This window comes from Tinamus guttatus, unplaced genomic scaffold (genome assembly GCF_059628265.1).
Source record: "Tinamus guttatus ecotype Peru unplaced genomic scaffold, ASM5962826v1 Tinamus_guttatus_pri_ptg000218l, whole genome shotgun sequence".
NCBI lineage: Eukaryota > Metazoa > Chordata > Aves > Tinamiformes > Tinamidae > Tinamus > Tinamus guttatus.
Genome location: NW_028288752.1, coordinates 939,220 through 959,987, shown reverse-complemented (window position 1 = coordinate 959,987; position 20,768 = coordinate 939,220). Strand labels below are relative to the sequence as shown.

The following is a 20,768-nucleotide window of genomic DNA, read 5'->3' as shown; positions in this document are numbered from 1 at the left end:
AAAAGATACAACCCACGAATTGCGATAATTTCTTTTGGAAGTGGAGGGTCTGCAAATGCCTTGTAGTCACTAATGAATTAATACAAGACACATGGATTTATTCCAAGTCAGAGACATCCTGTAACACACACTTTATGGGAGGCAGTATGGGAAAGCAAAGAACAAACTTCTCCAAAGGCAGTTTTGATGCACAAGTTGAGGTAGTCAGAGCTTGATATTTAGAGATATTGAGTACCACTGTCTCATCTTTGTGCAGTAGAATTTTGTATTTGAATATTTGGGGCTATGCTGTCTCATCTTGGTTACCCAAAGCCAAATGATAAATTTAGACGTGCTGGTTTCCATGCTTTTCCCAAGCTCTCATAATGAGTCATTAAGAATGAAGAGCAGTTCTTAGCAGTCACAGTTCCCAGCTCTCATGCCAGACCACACCACTTTTGAGTCAAATAGGCATTTCTTAATCTCTCTTTGCTAATGTCTGTAGCTCTAAAGCAAGTAATTCAATAATAAAAGTGGAAATGGCAGCCAGGAAATGCTGTCTGTCTCCACATGCTTTAACAATACTCCCCACAGAGCATTACTGACCTTTTCATATCTGGTCTGTATCTGTGAATCTGGAGTTTTAGCAATGGACATTTTTATTGGTGCCTTCAAGAGTTACGTTCTTCTTGGATGTTTGCTCTAAATGTCTGGAGGATATCTTTTTCTTTTTTTTTTTTCTCCTTCTTCTTCACCTCCCAAATTGAAGGAAAATCCAAGAAATTGAGCAGAAAACATTTCTCCTCCAGTGTCTGTGCCTAGATGTGTATGATCCCTGATGGGCTGCAGAGTATCTGTTTATTGATCATAGCCTGCTTCTGCTCTGGGTACCTTTTAGGTACTGTCATCATATTATACAGGGAATGTACCCATAGGTAATATTATTTTTTTATTTTATATATATGTATTTTTTTTTCCACATGCCCTTCAACACCTAAAAACCACAGGTTTCCTGTGTGATCCTTTTCTACCTGATAATGCTGTTGGGAATCTGACTTCTCCATGGCACTGAGCTCCTCCGGAAACACAGTTGCTAGGAGAAGGCTGCATAGTACTTAGGGCAAGCATGGAGGCTCTCCTTTTCCTCACAAAGTTGCTTTCCTTTGTTATTTGTTTGGGGGACTGAGATTAAACCATCTGATGGTGCAGCCTGCCAAGGATACTCCATGGCCTGACTTTCTTCCACTTCCAAAGCTGTTCCAGAAATGTTCCATTAGCATCAGTGGGTCTCTACTGAGCTGCCTGCATAAACTAATTTGTATCTGTCCCTGCAGCTTTAACTTTTCTTGCGTCTGATTCAGCTGGAAGGGCTTTCCTTAAGCAAAGGGTTTCTCCAAAGCTTTTCCCCAGGCTGCTTGGAATGTCATGTGCACAGTTTATGATGACAGGGTTTTAACTCTGTTATCCCAAAACAGAACCCAAGAAGAGTAGGCAGGGGATACTGTGAGCCTTCCAGGAGTAACTGGGTGTAACTGGATTCCTCCCCTCTGATCTTTATTTACCAATTAGCTACGTAAATACAGTTGCCCAGCTTCCCACTGATAGACTCTTTAGGCTTTCAATCACCAAATCTACTTTTTTATTTTACTCCTCTCTACATGTTCATTTAAGGTCTAAGATTAGCCAACTATTATCAGGGAGTCATAATGTCAGGTGGGTGCCAACAGGCAACCCAAGAGCCTCGACTTACAGGTCCTTATGCCAGAGAGCTGCAGAACAAATTAAAACCTTCAAGCCAGTCTGACTGTTGCTGCCCAGGCTGCAGGGCAGCAGTCACGGTGACTAGACAGAGTTGCACAGACAATGGTGGCCTGGATGATGCTGGCAAGAAAGGCTGGAAGGAGCCAAAAGGGCAAGAGAGTCATGCCCTGGGCACTGAAATGCTTTGGGTGTTGTCCTCTTTGTCGTATCCCTTTGTGGTCTTGTATCTTCTCCTGTTGGCCCATTTTTCTGTGCTTGGAGTTTCTTGCCAGCACTTAGGGGCAAGTAATGCCTTCCATGCTGATTTCGTGAATGCTGTGCCAAGCTCTGTGCCATTTACTTAACAGTATCACATCACCAACCGTAACAGCACTGTGGAGCATCTGCCAAAGTACAATCTAAAACCTCCACACTAAATAATGACAAATCTTTGATAACAGATTTTAAAAGCTCTAATTTCATTGTCGCCACTCCAAGTGGTCCATATCTTACTTTAGTATACAAGTAAAGCACCCGCAGGATAATTAACTTGCTTAGAGTTTGGGCTAGATGGCCTAATGGCTCCTTTGGAGAGAAGGCAGTTCTGGAGAGCAGTCATGTCTGGAGAAAATGAGTGATTTGTACTTGGTTATAGCAACAGATCACCCAGTCCTATCTCTGCCCTTGGAGACACCTGTAATCAAGGAGGCAGCAACGCTTGGTGCTGGCCTCAGTCCCCAGCTGTGGTTCACAACCTGGCTGTGAAATTCTTGGTGTTTTTAGTGGAAAATGTGCCTGGAAACACAGGGCTGTGGAGGTTGCAACTTGTCACAGGGCACAAACTGAAGTGGAAGTTCCCTCTGGTGGAGGAACAGATCCACTACAGCCAGAAGAGGTAGATGAGGATGCAAGATTCTCTTTGAAGACCTTTTCAAGGATGCTGAACTGCCCTGTGTGCCACTGTCTGCAGCTTCAGCTGGAGGTCACGGGTGCTACACATTTTCTGGGAACCGGGTCCAGAGAGTCTGCAGAGTAACAGACTGGGTACCCGTTATGTAGGACTTTGAGCTGAGCTGCAGAAAGGTGTGGTAAGGGCTGGATATCACTGTATAAGGAACTTCTTGTGGGAATGGCAGAAGTGTGAGAGGGCCATGGTCCGGAGCTGATGAGGTCTGGGATCAACCTCTAGTTCCACTACCTCCCACTGGAAATGCTCAGTCTCTCCATAGAGCTGCTCCTTGCACATGGCAGATAAAACATTGGGAAATTTCAGACACTCTGAGCTCTGTTGTCTCAGAATACGAGGTACATTTGCGGCAGGCGTGAAGGTCTAGGAATGGGCTAGGCCTGGAGGCAGAGATTCTGCAGGGCAGTGACGGTATCTAGACCCCTGGCCGACTATGAGACACGGGGCCATCGCTCCAAGAAGTGCCTGGAGGAGAAGCACAGCCTGAGGCTGGTGTCAAAGTGACAACTCTGAGGTCTAAGGTTTGCCTGGGAACCCACTGTGAGCTCCCGGGGACACAGGGGCTTTGAAGAGGGGGGAAACCAAAACAGTGGGAGACGCTTTCTGACAGCCCAAGTGCACTGGAAACGACCAGTGCCAAAGGGAAAGGAGGGGCTCTTGGGGAAGAGCACCTCGCAGGTGAGGCCAACACGTGTCACTTGGCCGGTGGGCCAGCATCCCCCGTGGAAAAGGCACCCGGTGGCCCCGGGGGGCCCCGGGGACGGAGCTCGCAGGCGGCCGCGCCGCAGGGGGCCGGGGCGGAGGGGCGGGCGCGGGGGCGGCGCGGCGCGGAGCGGGGCCGCGCGGCTCCGCGGGCGCTGCCCAATGTGCGCAGCCGGCGCCGCCAGGGAGGCTGCGCCGCGGCGCGGGGCCGGATGGCCGAGCCGCCCGCCCCGCGCACTCGGGCGGCGGCCGGCGGCGGGCGCGGAGCCGCGGCGCGAGCGCCACCAGCGCCACCAGCGCCACCAGCGCCATGGTCTCCTGGATCATCTCCCGCCTCGTCGTGTGAGTAGCTCGCGCGTGGGCTGCGTGCCCGGCGGCCGAACGGAGCAGGTTGCTGCTGCGGGGGGACGCGGAGAGAGGTTATACCATATCTGTGCACGTTTATATACGGCTATGCCGTATCTATGCAAGTATATACGCGGCTATGCCATATCTATGCACACACACACACACATATATTTAGTTATGTCATATCTATGCACATGCATATATAAATATGGTTATGCCATATCTATGCACATATATATGCAGCTATGCCATATCCATGCACACATATATATGGCTAAAGGGTATTCTCCAAAGGGGAGCCAAATGCCCCGCGGCGCCAGGCAGCCGCGGGCAGCTCTCGCGAAGGGCTGAGCCCCACGCACGGAGCGGCGGTCGCGGCGCTTTGTTAGCGCGGGGTGGCGCAGGCAGGAGGGGGCGCAGGGCGCGGGGCCCCCCCCGCTGCCGCAGGGCTTTGGAGCAGGAATAGTGGGACCGGCTTCCTCGCAAAAGGTGTCCTGGAGTCCTTGGAGCCTGGCAAGCGAGCGCTGCTTGCGCTTGGGCCGTTGCCTTTCTGCACCCGGAGCGCCCTGGCTGGGAATTCCTGGGAAGCTTTCTGGGCGGCGGCGATGAATGGAGCTGCCCCAGCTCCCTGTTCAGCTGGGAAGAGCTTTAGGGAGGAAAGGGCATTTCTGGTGCTGCCAGAAGAGGCTCTGGGGAGGATTTGTGTGTAAGGTGGGGCAGGATGCGGAGCTGCCACCCGCCCTCCCCACTGAAAATGCGGCTGGTCAAGGTTAGCACAAGGAAGCAGGTGAAGGGGTTGCCAGTTCTTCCTGTCCATTGCGTACAGCTCCTGACTCGGGAGAACATCTGTTGTGCTCCCAAGTCGCAGCGGGTCTGGGAAGGCCTGTCACTTTCTTTGTCTGCGAGAAACGTGCCATGAGGTTGCACTGTCAGCACAGTTCCCAAAAGGCGGTTTCAAGGTCTCCTTTTGATGAAATGAAACACAGGAAAACTTGGCTTGAGCCTGCTTGTCTCTCCCTATCATTAGGACACTGGGTGCTGGTCAGATATGGAACATTTTGGGGTTTCCAGAGTTGTGTTCAGCCCTTAGACTGATATGACGGGACTCCAGCTGCAGCTGTTGCTGGCCATGGTGGCATTTGGGCTTCTCTGTGGGCAAGCCTGTTAAATACCTAAATGCTTTAATATGAGCAGTGTAGCTGTGTGGATGCCACTGGTGACAGTACGGGGCATGAGGTGCGTTGTCTCTCTGCCTTCCTTTCCTCTCCACTGGGCTGTTTCCCTGCTTTGAAAAGCTGCTGTCATGTAACCCAGATAATCCTCAAGAACAAAGGGAACCCGAAGAGAAATGGCAGGTTAACTTATTTGGCTTGACACACACACGGCGTACATACCCAGGTGATTTCATGCAAGAAGAGCTGTGGACTGGGTAAAAATCGGGTAGGGACAAGGCGTAACAGCTGTTGACATCTGCAGTCAGGTAATTCACTGAACGAACAGACCTTCGTGTTCAGCTTCATCTAAATAGCAAGGCACAAGTTACCTGTAAGGTGGTGCCACGGACTTGTTATACTAGTGCTTCAATAGCAAAATAATAACTCTAATGCATAGTCAAAATACTAATCATTCAGTATCAGGGTAATAACTAAATAATTTTGCAAGGAAGCCTAGCATGAGCTAAGCTGGATCCCTGCTTTCTTTGCCCAGCTACTTAGATTAAGGACACATCCATCCTTTAAGATCTAATCCGATTTCCCCATCTCTTTGTGAATTACCAAGTTGTCCATCAGTGCAGAGAGCACTGTCCTAAATAGATGGCCACCCAGTTAGGGCTTTTTTTCCTGCCCATGCCTCTTTTCTCCTCTGCTCTCACTAGCTGGTGAGGATTACGATGAAGCTGTTGCGGTTTGAGCACACTGTGAATCCTGCTCTATGCTCTTAGCGCTCCTGCTCATCTGGTGGGTTGTGTCTGACATGACTCAGCTAATAGGGAGGGCTCTGAAACCTGGAGCAGATCTTAGCTTTAACTCTTGGGCGTTTTGCCACTTCCAGCATCCCCGTTTTTCATGTTCAGGCTAGTTTTAGCTAGAGGGTATGTGCCTCAGTGTCTGCCTTCATTTGGGGCTTGCATGTGCATTCACTTAGCCCACCGCTGTGATGCTTTCAAACATCTCATGGTTTTGCTGTAACTGTCTTAGAGGTTTTTGCTTCTAGAACAGCGCCGTAGGAGAGGAGCCTTTGAGGGTGAGGCCACATCTCCTGCCCCTCTTCAGCCCAAGTGCTGGGGTTGTATTAACGCTGGCTGGGAGGGCTCACTGAGCTGTGCGCAGGTGACATCCAGCTGAGAAGTGGCAGGAGCTGCAGAACAGCTGGATGCAAAGCTTGGCCAGAGCTGGATGCCAAGGAGCAACTTTATCACTGTGGGGCTCTGTACTGGCTGCTGCAGAAATGCAAAACAGGCAGAAAATCCTGTTCCCAGATACCTTATTCCTTATAGAGCCTCCACTCATCCTGCTGGAGCCCAGGTACCTTTTTTACTCACTTCACTGAGAACAAAAGCCAAATATTCTTTGGATATTTCTAGGGGAGTTTATTACCAAGGGGTGGCCAGGCCCCCTGTAACTGATGGGTGCCTCCTGGAGTTATTTGTTGCTTTGTCTCTCACAGTAGCTGGAGTGGGATAGTACTACTGTCCATGAATCCATTGATTGCAACCGCTTGTTCATCATCTCTGAGTAGAAAGGACATCCTGGAACACCCATATTTCAGTTTCCTCATCTGTGAAGTGTAATGAGCTGCGCTGAATTTATCTGCTTTGAGACAGACCAGAAGGGATCAATGGCATGTTGTACACCTATGGTTTATTGCTATTAATTTTAAAGGAGTCCATTTTGGCCACAGTGTGCAACACTATCAATCCTACATCATTACGGATCTGCCATACCTTTTGGCCAAAGCATTTCCAAATTAAAAATCATATATATAAATGCAGCCTATTCTATTATTGTAGAAAACCTTTTTTTTTTTTTTTTTTCTTTCTCCTGGAAATATTTAAGTTGATTTTGCACTTTGAGTCATGCGGAACAGAACCACACGTTTCTCTTCCGATTCTGGAAGTCAGCCTTTTCACTTGTCTGCTGGAAAATATGGAAAATGTGGCAAAGGAAGGAGATGTCAGTGGAAGTCAGGCTTAGACCAGATAGATCATTGATAGTTGCGGTGATGTAGCATGACCTGAGCATTTGAATACGTGTGTAAAGGGCTTAAAAGTGCTCTACAAATGATTACAAAATGTTTTCATGTGTTCTTTATGGTGAATAAACACAGCCTTTTTTTTTTCTTGTGTTTTTTAAAACAAACCATCAGTAATGGCCTGCCTGATCTTTTGTGGCTTGATGGGAAATGGGCTGGCAGCCCCAGATATGTCTGCTGGGAATTTCCAGTGCTATAGTCACAGAACAGGGATTATGGAATTTATCAGACACATCCTTTCCTCCAGCTGCCACTGGAACTATGTGAGTAGGAACCACACTGAGGAGGAAGCAGGTAATTCCTTAACCTGGTGGCTGACATTTCCTTCCCGGTCACAGTTCCTCAGCTTTCCTTTACTTGGTTCATGTGGTGCTATTTTGGCTGGGGCAGGTGTGATCTGCCAGCCCCGTCCTCGGCAGGTGTAAATCCATGGAGTCAGCCAGTGATTCCTTGGGAAGACACTACTTGCACCAGTTACGAGTTTCTGTTCCAGAACAACCCGGCAGAACCTTCCTCTGTCTGCTTGTCACGCATACGGGAGGCTCGAAGATTTATGAATGAAAAAGCTGTTACGGTGGGGATTGTGTGACTGCTGAAAATGATTATTTGTATCCTCTTTAGCATAGGTAGGCAGAGACAGGGGTTGCTTGAGTGGGTGAGAGCCGTTTTGGTAAAGGCCTGTGCTTTTGGTGGTCACAGGTGCGTGGAGAAGCTGATGCTGACACACTGAACACACTTCTGCACATATTGCTTCCCCTATATTGGCAGAGGATGTGAAATTCTGTGGCATTTATTACTCTGCAGAGGCTTCCACGCCAGTGATGCAGAGTTGGGCTATGTGAGAAGACAGCGATGGACCTGGCGTGGCTTGAGGTCTTAGCGAAGGCTGCGGGATGAGTTTTCGCATGCTCTGGAGCTGAGAAGTGAGAACAGGCAGCCACACGCATGCAGAATTTGCTAAAAAATGATATTTCTAGGTAACAGAAGAGTGATCCTGCTAAAATGATCCTCACTTTCACCCTGCTGCTCTCTTCTCTTGCACACACATAAATGCATTCACAGCAGAGTTGCTGGTCCTTTTTTGGTAAAGGAAGGACATTTTACCAAATTGAAAGTCGTGGAATGTAACTACTGGGCTTGACCTTCTCAGCTGTCTTGCCTCAGGTACTTTCTCTTGATGGGGGCCTTTCCATTTCATTCCATTAAAGCACTTCAGGTTATTAATTTAGTCTGACATCATCAGGATGATGTTTGCTGCCATTTTATTGGAAACGGCACTTGCGGCACAGCAGGAGCAAATGATGTGTCCGTTATTCCATAGAAAACCTGCAGCAACTCGTCCTTCCTCTGGGCTCCTTGGTGAAGGAAAGGGGATGCGATTGAGCAGATCTAGGGTCGGGTTTTTTTGTTGTTTGATTTAATTATTTATGATTGCTAGGAAAGATCTGAATTAAAGGAGGAGAGGAGTTGGAGCGCAAATACAGATTTAAGTAGATGCTACCCGAAACAGTCAACCAAAGGCTTAAACAGTCTGATAAATCTTCCCCTCCAGTGGCCCATTCCTCACTGTGTCATCAGTGTCATAGCTAGTAGAAGGCAGTAGCCAGACTACCTAATCTAGGTTACTAAGCCAGGCATCATGCTACCTAGATTGGCTGCTTAGTCCCCGCAAGGGGCTTTAGATCCAATTTACTCAACCAGTGGTCCCCAGCTGGCTGATGGCCTGTAAAATACCAGACAGTCTGTGAAAACACTGGAGATTTGAAACTGAACCCTATATGCGTATATGCTTTCAGGCAATTTCCCATTATGTATCCAATGATTTAGTCAAGAGTCTGTTAAAATATGACTTTATTTATTTATTTATTTTTGTAACTGTAACAACTGAATTACAGTTTTGTTAAAGCATTAACATTTCAGCATTTTACCAGTTTCGTGTGACTTACTTATCATTCATCCTTCAGGACCAGTGGGCTGTAAAATGAGCTGTATATTTTTTTCAGATGTGCTGGCTGCTCCAGTGATTAGAAAAGACCGAGCAGCAGTGTTTCCTGCTCCTGCCACAGTTCATGGAAGCAGGCAGACATCTCTAAGGCGTCCCCACTAAGGTTATGTGTTAAATAGAGAGCTGCCTGGTCAGGAGGAAATGCTAAGCAGGGGGATTAAGAAGGTACGGAATCAAACCTCCGACTTCCTGAGCAATTATTCTAGGTACTAAGCAGTGCATTTGCCTGCCTACTTTTCAGATACCTTAAGGTGGTATCTTGGGAACTTTCAGTCCGATCACAGAGATGGCTGAAGAGCTGCAGATGAATTGGCTGGTTTGGATTGTTCTCTGAACCTTCTGTGTTAGAATTTCTTCTATATCTTCAGTAGGCAGCTGCTATCTGAGCCACAATTTTGCTTTATCTGATCCTGCCCTTGATTGTAACAGTCAAGCCCAGCCAACAGCTTCAGTTTGGGTCTTGTGAGATAAAATGGCTCAGTGGGGAGAGGCGTCTGTGGAGTCAGGTCCCTTGCAAACGAAACACTCAGATGGCAAAATCTCCCTTAAATCACCTGTGCATTTGAACTTAATGCTGCTGTTGAAAGGGAAAGCATCACATCCTATTTTACCATTCACAAGCCAAAATGGACAGTGAGCAGAGTGAAGAGAAGGAACTAAAAGAAGCAACAAAGTGAAACCCAGGTATTTTCCCAAGCTCTATTCACAAATCAAGGCCATCATTTTGATAATAGGCTCAGACCAGATGGATCCCCTTAGTGGGGTAATCTACCTTTTGTGTCTTGTAAGGAGAGGCAGGCACATTTTGTAGGACCTAGAAGGTGAGGGCAAAGATGGTACTGAAGAAAGAGGGAAGTTGGCTGTGATATAAGGAAGAGCAAGAATCATGTTTCATAAGGGACATTTGTATATATGGAAGTAGAGGCTTATGTGTAAAGTTGGAGATGGACTCTTGGGAATGACCAGGAGACAGCTGGACTCCTGGTGTCATGAATAGTAAAGGATTATTTCTTGCAGTGCTGCTGGTCATGTCCTTACTGCTAATGAAGTAATTACTAATAAATTAATAATCAGCCACTTCCATGGAAGAAATCCATCAACCAATCAATAAAATTGAATTCCCTTTTTTCCTCCTCTCCAATGCAGGCAGCAATAGTCTCTTGCTTTGCAAAGCGATGTATTTTACTGAACAAAACAAATGGCACCAAAGAACCTCTTTGTGAGGGGCTAGAGAGAATATCCTTCATGTCTGGAATTGTGTGTGTATTTTTTGAATAGATCCCAATGATTCCAGGGCAACATGAGTAGCTGCCTTTGAGACTACCAAGCAATCTGGTATTGTCAGCATCACTGAAGAGCTGCAGCTCCTGCTCAAAAAACTCTCTTGCTCTCTTGTGCTCGTTTTGCAGCTTCTTTTCATTCAGATCAGTTGACTTTTATTATATTTCTTGGTTCCATCCTCTAAGCAAGTGTTTTTTGGAGAAAGACAGAGACTGTTGGGAATTTTTTCTTATTTTGGAAGGTGGCTTATGAGCAATAACCAATCTCATGTGAGAGAGGAGGGAAGGGCTCATGCTGCACGTGTTGTGCAGGGCTATTGGATTCAGCTGGGCCGAGAGCTTCCTGGTGGAAGAGGACAGGTTGTTTCCCCGTCTTTCAGTTTGCATCTGTAAAGGGCTCGGTCATAACTTAAGTGTGTCTAAGTTATCAGTTCTACCTTATATGTGATATACTCTGCTGTGGGCGCATGCAGAGGACTGTCTGGGGGAAGAATTGATGGGACGATGTAAATACTAATTTAGTGTCAAAGTCCCTGGGAAAAGATGGAGTGTTTTGCTGGGCTCGAATGGCTGGAGAATGAGCACGAGCCGGCAGCTGTAGCGAAATGAACTGATGGTCACTGTTCAGATCCCACCAAACAGCTACTTCTGCATCAAATTGACTCTGCTAGCTCGTGGTTTTGCTAGAAATCACAACAAAGAAAGAGATCAAAATAATGGACACAGGATGTGAATGAGATTTTCTGCCTTCCAGGTGATCCATGTAGGTCTGAGCACGTGGCTGGGCAGCTTGGGAGCTGCTGGTGTTTTCCCTGGCCTAATTGTACCTGTTTCGCAGCTGAACAAAGGATTCCACTTTTCCCATTTATCTTCCTCACTCTGCTTATAAGGTTGTCAGTCAAAACAGAAAGCTGTTGCTATTTAGAAAGAACATTAATAATTAAATCAAGATACACAGGAGAATATACCCGGTAAAACTGGATTTGTTGAATACAAGTAGATTGTAATAATTACCATGGCAACATACTCCACTGTCCTATATACTGAGGGCTTTTTTTTTTTTTTTTTTTTTGCGTAGGATAAAACACAGAGAGAAAACAGTTATTTAAAGCAGATACTTTAAGAAAAATGAGATAACAGTATAAATGGTTTCCTGCATGAATGTGGTTGGAATTCTGTCATGCTTGTTTTACTGCGCTAACCTGTTTTTATAGCGGTCATATTGCAACCAAACCCATCTCCTGCTGACTCCGAGAGATGCAGGGAGAAGTGATGATCTAAGTGATCGTTTCTTAGGGTATCACCTCTCTCTCAGTTATATCCTTATCTGTAGATGTTGACAGTTATAGGTGTCATATATCTATCACACAGTCTACTTGCGTCTACCTCGTGTAACCTTGAATATATCTGCTGGAGGTTCTGCTTTACTCTCGGTCTGCTGTGTCAGTAACTTCCAATCTCAGCATTAAGTAAAGCTTGTTTCATCAGCAACAGCTAGTGTTTAGATGTTTAGATATGCTAAATTATGTTTGGATATGCTGTCTATGTTTAGATAGCATTTTGAGATCCCTGTATATGGTGTGTGCAACACTACAGAAGAGGCGGAATTTGATAGAAAAGCTTGTCAATGTCTTTTAACCTGCTAGCAAAAGAAATACTTTAGGTGAGGCAAGAGGTCCCTCTTGTTCGCCTTGGAGGTAATTGTGGCTCTGCTGTTTTGTCAAGGGAGGCTGGGAAGTGACGCACAGCCAAATTTTAACAAGAGCTGCCACAAAAATTCCCAGTCCAGCCCATGGTGAACACAAAGGATCAAGACTGGATTTGCTGCAGACAGAGGGAATAAAGAGCTGGAAAATTCCCTTTCAAGGCAAACCTCAGTAATTGTCTCATCCCTAAGGCAACACCAGGTCTGCAACTTGTGTTAATTGGTGCAGCTCTGCTGAAATCCATGAGTAATGCAGTTCTACTGAGGTCAGGCTCCCAAGGCTGTGTCTGCAGCCCACAACAAGGAAGATCTTGCAGAGGATGCCAAGTTGGTCCTAGAAAGTTGAACAATTTACAAGATAGGAACTGGCCACATTCAACACAACCAAAAGGTTTCTGTTCCTTATGAGCCCCAAGCTAAGTCGTGTTGCTGAGGGGTGACTGAGCTCCTAGGGCTCCTGGAGCTGCAGTTCTCTCAGGACAGTTGTCTTGTCCTTTCTTCTAGCTTCATTACTGAGCTTCTCCTACTAAAGTGTCAGCATCCACCAAAAGCTGAGGGTGGACAGTATGATGCCCTCCCTTGCAATTCAGGGGAAAGAATCCCAGCGAGTGACTGCAGAACACCGAGCACGCCTATTTTAAAATCTGTTTTAACCAGAGTGAAACTCCGTTGTCTCTCATGCTTCCTCTCTGAGGAGGAGACCTGTGGGGAGGGTGCTGCACGTAGCTGCATTCTTGCCAGCCCCAGGCTGCTGCTGCTGAGCCCTTAGCTTCATCCTTCATCCTGGCTGCCTTAAATCCCCTTCAGTGCTGCTTTGTAGGATTATGGAGCTGGAATCCCAAGGGCCCGTTTCCAAGGGCCAGGAGGATGGGGCATACACGTCTGCTGCTGCAGTTATTTCCACAGTTTATTTCTAAACGGGTGCAGAATGAGCAGCTCTGGATAAGACTCTGCACAGGGCCAGAATGAAAGATCTTTCCTCCTGTCTATGAGGCAGGACATGCATTTTAAGTATGTAAGTACTATGCTGGATTTTGCATGGTACCATATGTGAATGAGTGCTTTCCTTGGGGTTTCTATATGGTCCATAGCTAATCTCATGTAAATCTCATCTTGTAAAACATCTTTCTCTCTTTTTTTTTTTTTTAATATTTTCATATAGATCAGGTGGTTTCCTGTCTTTGCTACAGCGTGTCCTGGTATTTTGTGCTCAGATGTGCTCTACAGCCCCTGGAATAGCTCAGCATCCTTTTCCAATTATTATTCTGCTGAGGTTTGCAGATGCTTGGCTGTAACAAATCAGATCCCTATTCAAAACTCTATTGTGTTTTAGGTGTATTCTTGAAACCAAGAAACCTCATGGGAATGCTCATAGGCAGTCCATCCAGCAATAGCTGAAGAAGCCTATTAAGATCCAGCTTTCAAGGCATCTTTATTTATTTATTTATTTATTTTTACAGCTGAATTGGAGACAATTAACCATTTCACTTCATAATAGCAGCTGCTTTGTTTCGGGAGAGTGATGCTTGCAGCACTGTGCTCCTTCTGTGTTTGCAAAAGAGAATAAACACTCACTGCACTGTGGCATTTAAGCAGGCAGTATTGCAATCGGTAAGAAGTGGTGGAAAAAACACGTGTAAAATAGCAGGCAGTGTGGGTGTTCCTGCAAAAAGTACAGACTGCCTTCCCAAGCTGCTGCTTGCTTGGAAATGTCCGTGATGGGCTTGGAAGCACTGGCTGTCTTCCTCTCTGCTTTCCTCTCAAGTTATTTTTGTGAAACCTCCCATCTGGCCCCTAAGTTTATATAGCATGTTATGTTTTGAGCAGCTGCAAACTGAAACGTTTGTGTGTACGAGAGAAGGTGAGAAGGGGAAAAAAGAGTGAAGTCACTAACCGAAAAGAAAAAAGCAGAGGCAATACCTTTACGTTTCTGGCTTGCACTCTGCACTGGCCTTTTACACAGTCCCAAACAGAGAGATATTCCTTGCAGGGCAAGAATGGAGCTGTCACCAGCTTTGGTCTAAACTCGCTGGTGTTTGAGGACATCCAGAACTCAGCAGAATAGCAGGGCCAGTCCCTTCTGCTCTCTGGTGCTTTCAGCCAAAGCCTGAAATTTAGGAAGAGATGATAAGTGCTGGAGACATCAACACTGAATACAGATGGAAAAATGACATCTTGTGCCAAAACGAATATTGATATGTGGGGAGCAGTATTGCTGTCCAAAAGCATTGAGTCAAAAGCCTTCACCTTCCCACCAAATTGTGAGTCTGGATTTAAAATCCTGGCTTTTAGAATGTACATACCCATGTATTTATACATCAAACCCTGTTTTCAGGCATTTTTCTCAGAAACAATGAAGATTTAATAATTTTAAGTGAGATTTTCCTATAATCACATCACTTTAGGAGTTCAGGCTTAAATCACTTGATGAGATTAAATGAAGAAATGTGAGAATTAGCAGCACAGAGATACTAAGATGCCCCCACTGAGTGAGATCATCTGAATGTAACAATGATGGAGATAAAGGTTAGCAGAAACACAGTTAGGGAATCAAGACTTCTGTTTCTGGCTCTTTCATTGACTCTACCCGGACTGTGACCAAGCTGCTGACTTGCAGTGCTGAAAAGCATCAGTATTTCCAGCAAAATCAATGGACACTACAGGTATTTGTTATCTCTGAAAACCCCTCTTTGTCTCAGCATACTCTCACTGGGAATCTCTGTCTAAAATGTAGTTGATAAAGTGAAGTTCTCAGTATGAAGTGATGCATCCTAAGATGCCTCCATAGGTCCCTATCCTTGCTGGGTCGAGTCTTCCCTGCAAAATGCTGAGATATTTTAGTCTTATGCAAACTGCTCGTGTTAAATCTGCCGCATGCTCCTATAAAGTGAACTGTAAATCAGAAATCTTTATCCTTTGGTCGTGTCCTGGACAACAAGCAAACATACTGAGGGACCAGTATGAGTTTGAGAGGCTGTGCAACCGTGTCCCCTCCGATGAGGAGTTGTTTAGGCACAAGGCGTGCGCACACACTGTGCACCGGTGTGCACCAGGCTCGAAACAGCACCGCTGCCCTGCTCAGCCTGACTGGTTACAGGAGCGACAGAGACAACGTTTAGATGCTGTCGCTGCAACCTGGTGAGTGAATGTCCAACCAGGGGAAGACTCAGCTGGGCCTCTGAGAAACCAGTCTGTAAAACAAGGATAAAAGTACTTTCTTGTTCGCAGAGGCTTGGAGAGAACTCATCGAGGGTAGTAGGAACACTGATGTTTCTGTGCCTAGGGTCTTATACACCCACCTATAGTCCTGAAAAGCTTCTTAGAATTAGTAGGTTGGGAAATTAAAGCTCACTGAACAGTGAGGTGTGTATTTGTCCTGCTACTAGCATAGATAAACCTTTGGAAATGCTGAATATAATATTCTTACAATCAGTTTTGTTTAACCTTTCACTTAAGCTGGAAAATACAGTGCTTTTCCAACTTTTAAAGGCTGAATTTAGACACTGTGGTCAGGTCTGTTATTCAGGGAAGCCTTTAAGGCCGCTGCCTCTGACAGCAAATTCTAAAAATTATCATATTGTGGCTGTTAGCCATGCATATGAATAATTTACCTTCTGCATGAGAGATGCAGCGCTAGCAAAATAAAGTGATCGTGTCTCCAGATACACACCATGGGCAGCCGTGTTTGTCATAGGAGCAAATAAGCTGATAATGACCTTCCCACTGCTCGTGGTTTCATATCAGAGCAGCTCACGCAACAGCATTTCCATAAAAACCCTACATTTTGCAGTGACGCCGCACGTGAAGTGACACCAAGGCTGTAGAGATAAGGGGGAATCTAGCTGCCCTTCTGGCTCATAAAAGTGGCTGAGTGGAAGAATCAAAGAAGGAGGTGTCTGTAAATACTAACTTCATAGCAATATGGTGCTGCGCTTCACGTGCTCTCCTTGGCAGGCAAGTTCTTTGTTTGACTGGAAGCTCAGTGGATTTTGTGCTGCTAAAATGGCTTATTTGGAGCAGAATAAGAGAAACATTTTGGGGGGCTCCCTGCCATGTGATAGGCATTATTGTCATCACGTGCCCCTGCTTTGCTCCTCGGGGAGAGCGCTGCTGGCCAAGGAAAGGGTGTGCGGTGGCTGAGCAAGAAACTTCTCCAGACATCTAGGGAAAATTCTCCCAAGTTCACTCAGCTGAAGGTACTCTTGATTCAAGGAGTGGATCCCTATCTTTTTGGCACCGTGTCTGGAGTGGTGCGTCCGTTGGAGAACTGGAGTGGGGCCAGGGACACAGGAGGATGGGGCTGGAGCCCATGGAATGCCGGGAGAAATGAGGAGATGGACTGAGTTCAGGAGAAGAGAGGGCGAAGGAGAAACGTGGATGCAGAGCCAAGGTGCGACGGCACTTGCTGGCACTCGGACTTCCATAGCCACATGTGCATGGGCAACAGTGCGTCCTTGCCAAGGAAGATAGTTAGAAATGGAGCTTAATGAGGGCACAGGGCAAGCTGGGCTGCCAGCCGCAGGTCGTGGTTGGACCTGGTCGTGGTCTTGTTTCCAGGGCCCTTTTGTCCCCTTATCTCTCTGTTTTACCATGCTTGTTCATCCCCAATTCATCTTGATGCCTCTCTTTCTCTGCCTTTGGTTCCTCTCCTAAACATCTTGTAATAAGTCTTGTGCAATCCCCAAATTAGAGATGGATAATTTTACTGAATTCTGAGGTGCAGCCAAGAGTTCTGACTGTGCATTAGTGATCCATAGCTCCGGAGCAGAGTCTGCTTCCCTTCTGATTTCCTTCCCTTCCGTATCAGTTTTGCACCAGCTGGGGATCTGGCCCTTCGTGTTTATCTCTGCCGCACCATGCATTTCATTAAGATGCTGTTATTATCTGTCTAAAATGGGGGGATTAGAAAGGATGAATGAAATACGAAAAGACCCTTGAGGAAGAAACTCTATTAAATTCACACCATAAATTCTTGTAAAATCCATATGAGAAAAAAATAAAGCTCCGTCTTTTTCAAGCTTAGTGGCAGTCTGGTATTTCTTTCTTTAATTTTGCAGGTTCCAGTAAAGACAGCTCCCTCTCTAAAAGTCTGTTATAGCACCCAAAAGAAATACCAGTTTGTGGCTGTGGGCTGTAAAGAGATACGTGGTTTGCAAGGCCAGTGAACTCCATGCAATGTCACAGATGTTATATATAGCATGTGGCAGTCTGATACCAGCCCCAACGAGAGGATTAGGATGGTCTGAATACTATGAAATTACATGTGAAATTTGTCTTGCCTTCATTTTCCTGCAATTCTGCTTTAAAATAGGAGTCATGGGTAATGTTCATATCTCCTCCATAATCTCAGGAGAGTCCCCATGTCCTCCTCATTTACAGAGGAAAAAGAAAACATGAATGGAAGGGCAATAATCAGAAATTAATGGAAATGAAACCTGCTTTACCACTGAGATTGATTGTATATTATATATATATATATATATATATATATATGTATATATATAAAGCCCTTTGAAAATCATTTGAAAAATGTTATCAAAGTGCTGTTTTCATTGACTGGAACTTAGGTACCCAGCCCTGGGACACAGTATGGGTGGTTGAGACCATCCCAGGCGCTGTCCATGCAGCTACTCCCTCCAAATAAATATTTGACCCTGTAGCTTTTCAGATTAATGTTGTAGAGTCACCAGAGGTGTAAGTAGTTAAGTCAATTATTGCTGAAAGGAATTCTGCTCTTTATTGTTTGCTTGCGACTTTTTATTCATAAACATGTCCAGACAGTAGTAAGGTTTTCTGCTTGGGTTGTTCTGCTCTATGCTGATCTGTTCCTGTATCAAAATGCTCTCCTCGACTCATGTCAGGGTCTGGCTAGGGCTTTCCATCCTCCTGCAGGAATCCATGGAGTTATTTTTTTGATTCGTACGGCATCAGTTAGAATAACACCAAAATCATGCTTGTAGCACCACCTAGTAACTCAGAGCTGCTTTCTTGATACGTAGTCCACATTAATTATACCCTTCTTAGACTAAAAAATAGGTTAGGATATATATTTTTCTTTCCTTCTTGTATCATCAGCCTATCATAAAACAGTAGGCTAACTCACTATAGAGATTTTAAACCATCTGCCCTCTCTAGAATATAATGCCAATGCTTTGAATAAAAGCCTTTTTCCACATTAACATCCCAGGGAAAAACAGCCCTTGCCATTTAACACTCACAACGTTCCTGCGGACCACAGGGCTGGGTCCTCCTTGGGCCAAGCGGCTCTAGGGAAAGCAGAGCAGAGCAGCTTCCTGAGCCATCTACCTGCAATAAGTTCACTCCCCAAAATAGCTGCAGGGCTGTGAAATCTTTTTATAGCAGCCACGCTGCCCTTTTTTGTTCTGAAAGACTGTAGAGAAAATCCTGACGTGCCAGCTAATAGGTAAACAGATGCAATTCTGATCGAGTTTGAAGACAGCTGGAAATGGCAGCTCTGGAATGAGTGATTTACCTGCTTAATCTCCACTGGGCTTTAATATGAAACTTTCGCAGTGCTCTCTTGATTTTTTCAGTGTTTCTGTCTGTAATAAGAAGCGGGGAAAAGGAAAATCATATTTTCTTTCTTGAGATAAGTCATGGGATGTGGGATCTCAAAGTGGGCACTTGTCACAGTTGCTTGACAGGATTGGCCATTACTGGTTCTTCTCTCATCTATCTTAGGAGGTTCATGACCCACCACTTTCTTATGGGGCCTCTTTTTCACCAAGCCATAGTTCACTCCTGGCATTCCTGGTGCATAAAAGGGTGCTAGTATGATGTCCCTGGGTGTCCCCAACTCCTGGGGTGGAGTTGGTGGACATGGTGTCACCCTTGAAGGTAAAGGAATGAGATCTCAGCTGCCCTGGAGTGAATAAATGCAGGGAGATACAGCATATTTAGTGAAGTATTTCACTGTGTTTATTCTGCTGCAGTGACCATGAACAGTTTGAACCATCTCCCAGGGAATACCAGCCTGGAGCCTCCGGTCCCCTGCAGCTGGTGTTTCCTTCATCCCAGTCCCTTCTTGGATATCAGGCATTTGGCCTGTGACATGACTCACATTAACCCTTTCCCTCACCTTGTGCTCTGCTTATTTTCACATTCACAGCTCCTGGATTTAAACTTGGAACCTTTGGTGCGAAGACTGTGCTGTTTATTTTTAATCGGTTGCACCATGTGATCATTAATTAGACCTGATAATAAAGAACACAAACCCATTGGCACCCTTCTTGGCAGTCCCATCTGAGGGTCCTGGCGTGGCAACAGCTCGGCTGCCACTCAGTGTGCAAGAAGGACATACTAGCCAGGGAACACTTTGAGTGAACCAAAATATGTCGATATCTCTCCATATCACTCGAGCAGTATTTGTCAGCTCAGGTACTGTGTGCTGATGGTACAGAAACATTAGATATTTGTGGGGAAAATAAAGGCTGTTGTGTTGGTATCGTAGCTGCTCTAAATGGCTGGGCAGCCCAAGGACTCAGGGGCTCAGAGGATTCGGGAGCTAGGTAAGCAAAACCCCTGTGGCACCCTGCTGATGTAGATTCAACATCGCTTCCACCCAGAAAATACCCACGTGCTTAAAAATGCTCAGGAGAAAGGACCTGTGAGTATTTCTGGAGGTTGCTCCTGACTCCTGGTCAGCGCTCCTGGGAATCGTCTTTCCATGTGAGAGAGAATTTTGCATGTAAATGGCCACGGGACCAGGGTCCTTGGGAGGAAAATAGTGTCACCAAAACATTGGAACTCAGGATGCCCCATGAAGCCTCCTCATTTCTGGTGCTGATCCCCAGGCTCTGAGCTGTATCTGTATATATATGAGCTGAATCTGTCTATATGTATATCTGTATGGCTGCATCCTGGTTGTCCGTGCTCTGCGATGGCCAGATCAGGGTCCTTGCCGTTCTACTGAAGGAGCAGAGAGGGCATAAGGTCCAGCACTAGCTGTAGGGGAAAGTGGAGACAGAAGGTGGTTTGGCAGCAGTGCAGCAGCCTCCCTGCAATATCAGAATATCTAAATATCTAAAGAGAACATCTAAAGAGGAGCGAACAGTTCAGTTGCATTGATTATCTCCTCATAACCAGTCAGCCCCATGGTACAAGAAACTTCATCCTTTCCATGCTCGTTTAATGGTTAACTTGAATAACACAATCAAAAAAAAGTCTAAATAATCGAATTACATAAATAAATGCTTTTAGTCAGCTCTGTGACATACCTTGACGCAATGAGTAGCACAGATTAACTCTTTGTGATAGAGAGGATCTTTTTCCCTTCTTGATATTGCAGCAGGAGTAGCTGCATTGCTTTTTCTATACACCTTGGGTATTTTGGTGTTTCCCAAGAAGAAATAACTGTGGTGTTTACAGATGTTCCTATGGATCTCTCCCAGTGTCTTTCCACACATTTTCCTTGCCCTTCTCCTTTCCCCTTCTGTTTCCGCTGTGTCCCATCAGGCAAAGAATGGCCGGAAGTGCCCGGAGCAGCCCAGATTGGGGAATGCTGCTGAAGAGCCTAATAGGATTATAAGATTTTCCGTATTAATCTTTATCCCATTCTTTGGTCAGACTAACCTTTTGCTTAGACTTTTGCCTCCTGTTGCACAATTAGCTGGCTCCTCACTGACTTCTTTACAGCAGCTATTTTGCTCTTTTTCAAGGCAGTTTCAATTGATGGAGACCTCCAGCACGGAGCCGGGTAAGAATTGCTGGTTATTTGTTAGTGCTGCAAGTGAACTAGTCCTGACTTACCTGTGAATGCCACTAGTTCCT

At 45.7% G+C, this 20,768-nt stretch overlaps 1 protein-coding gene across 1 annotated transcript in view; it reads left to right on the top strand.

Moving 5' to 3' along the window:
• Window positions 1–3,603: 3,603 nt before the first annotated feature.
• REEP1 (receptor accessory protein 1) overlaps window positions 3,604–20,768 on the top strand; it is a 50,940-nt gene continuing 33,775 nt past the window's right edge. Inside the window, exon 1 of the mRNA XM_088524963.1 lies at window positions 3,604–3,730. Within this exon, the coding sequence (XP_088381089.1) occupies window positions 3,699–3,730 (32 nt within the window). The 5' untranslated portion in view covers window positions 3,604–3,698. The remainder of the gene's footprint in view (window positions 3,731–20,768) is intronic.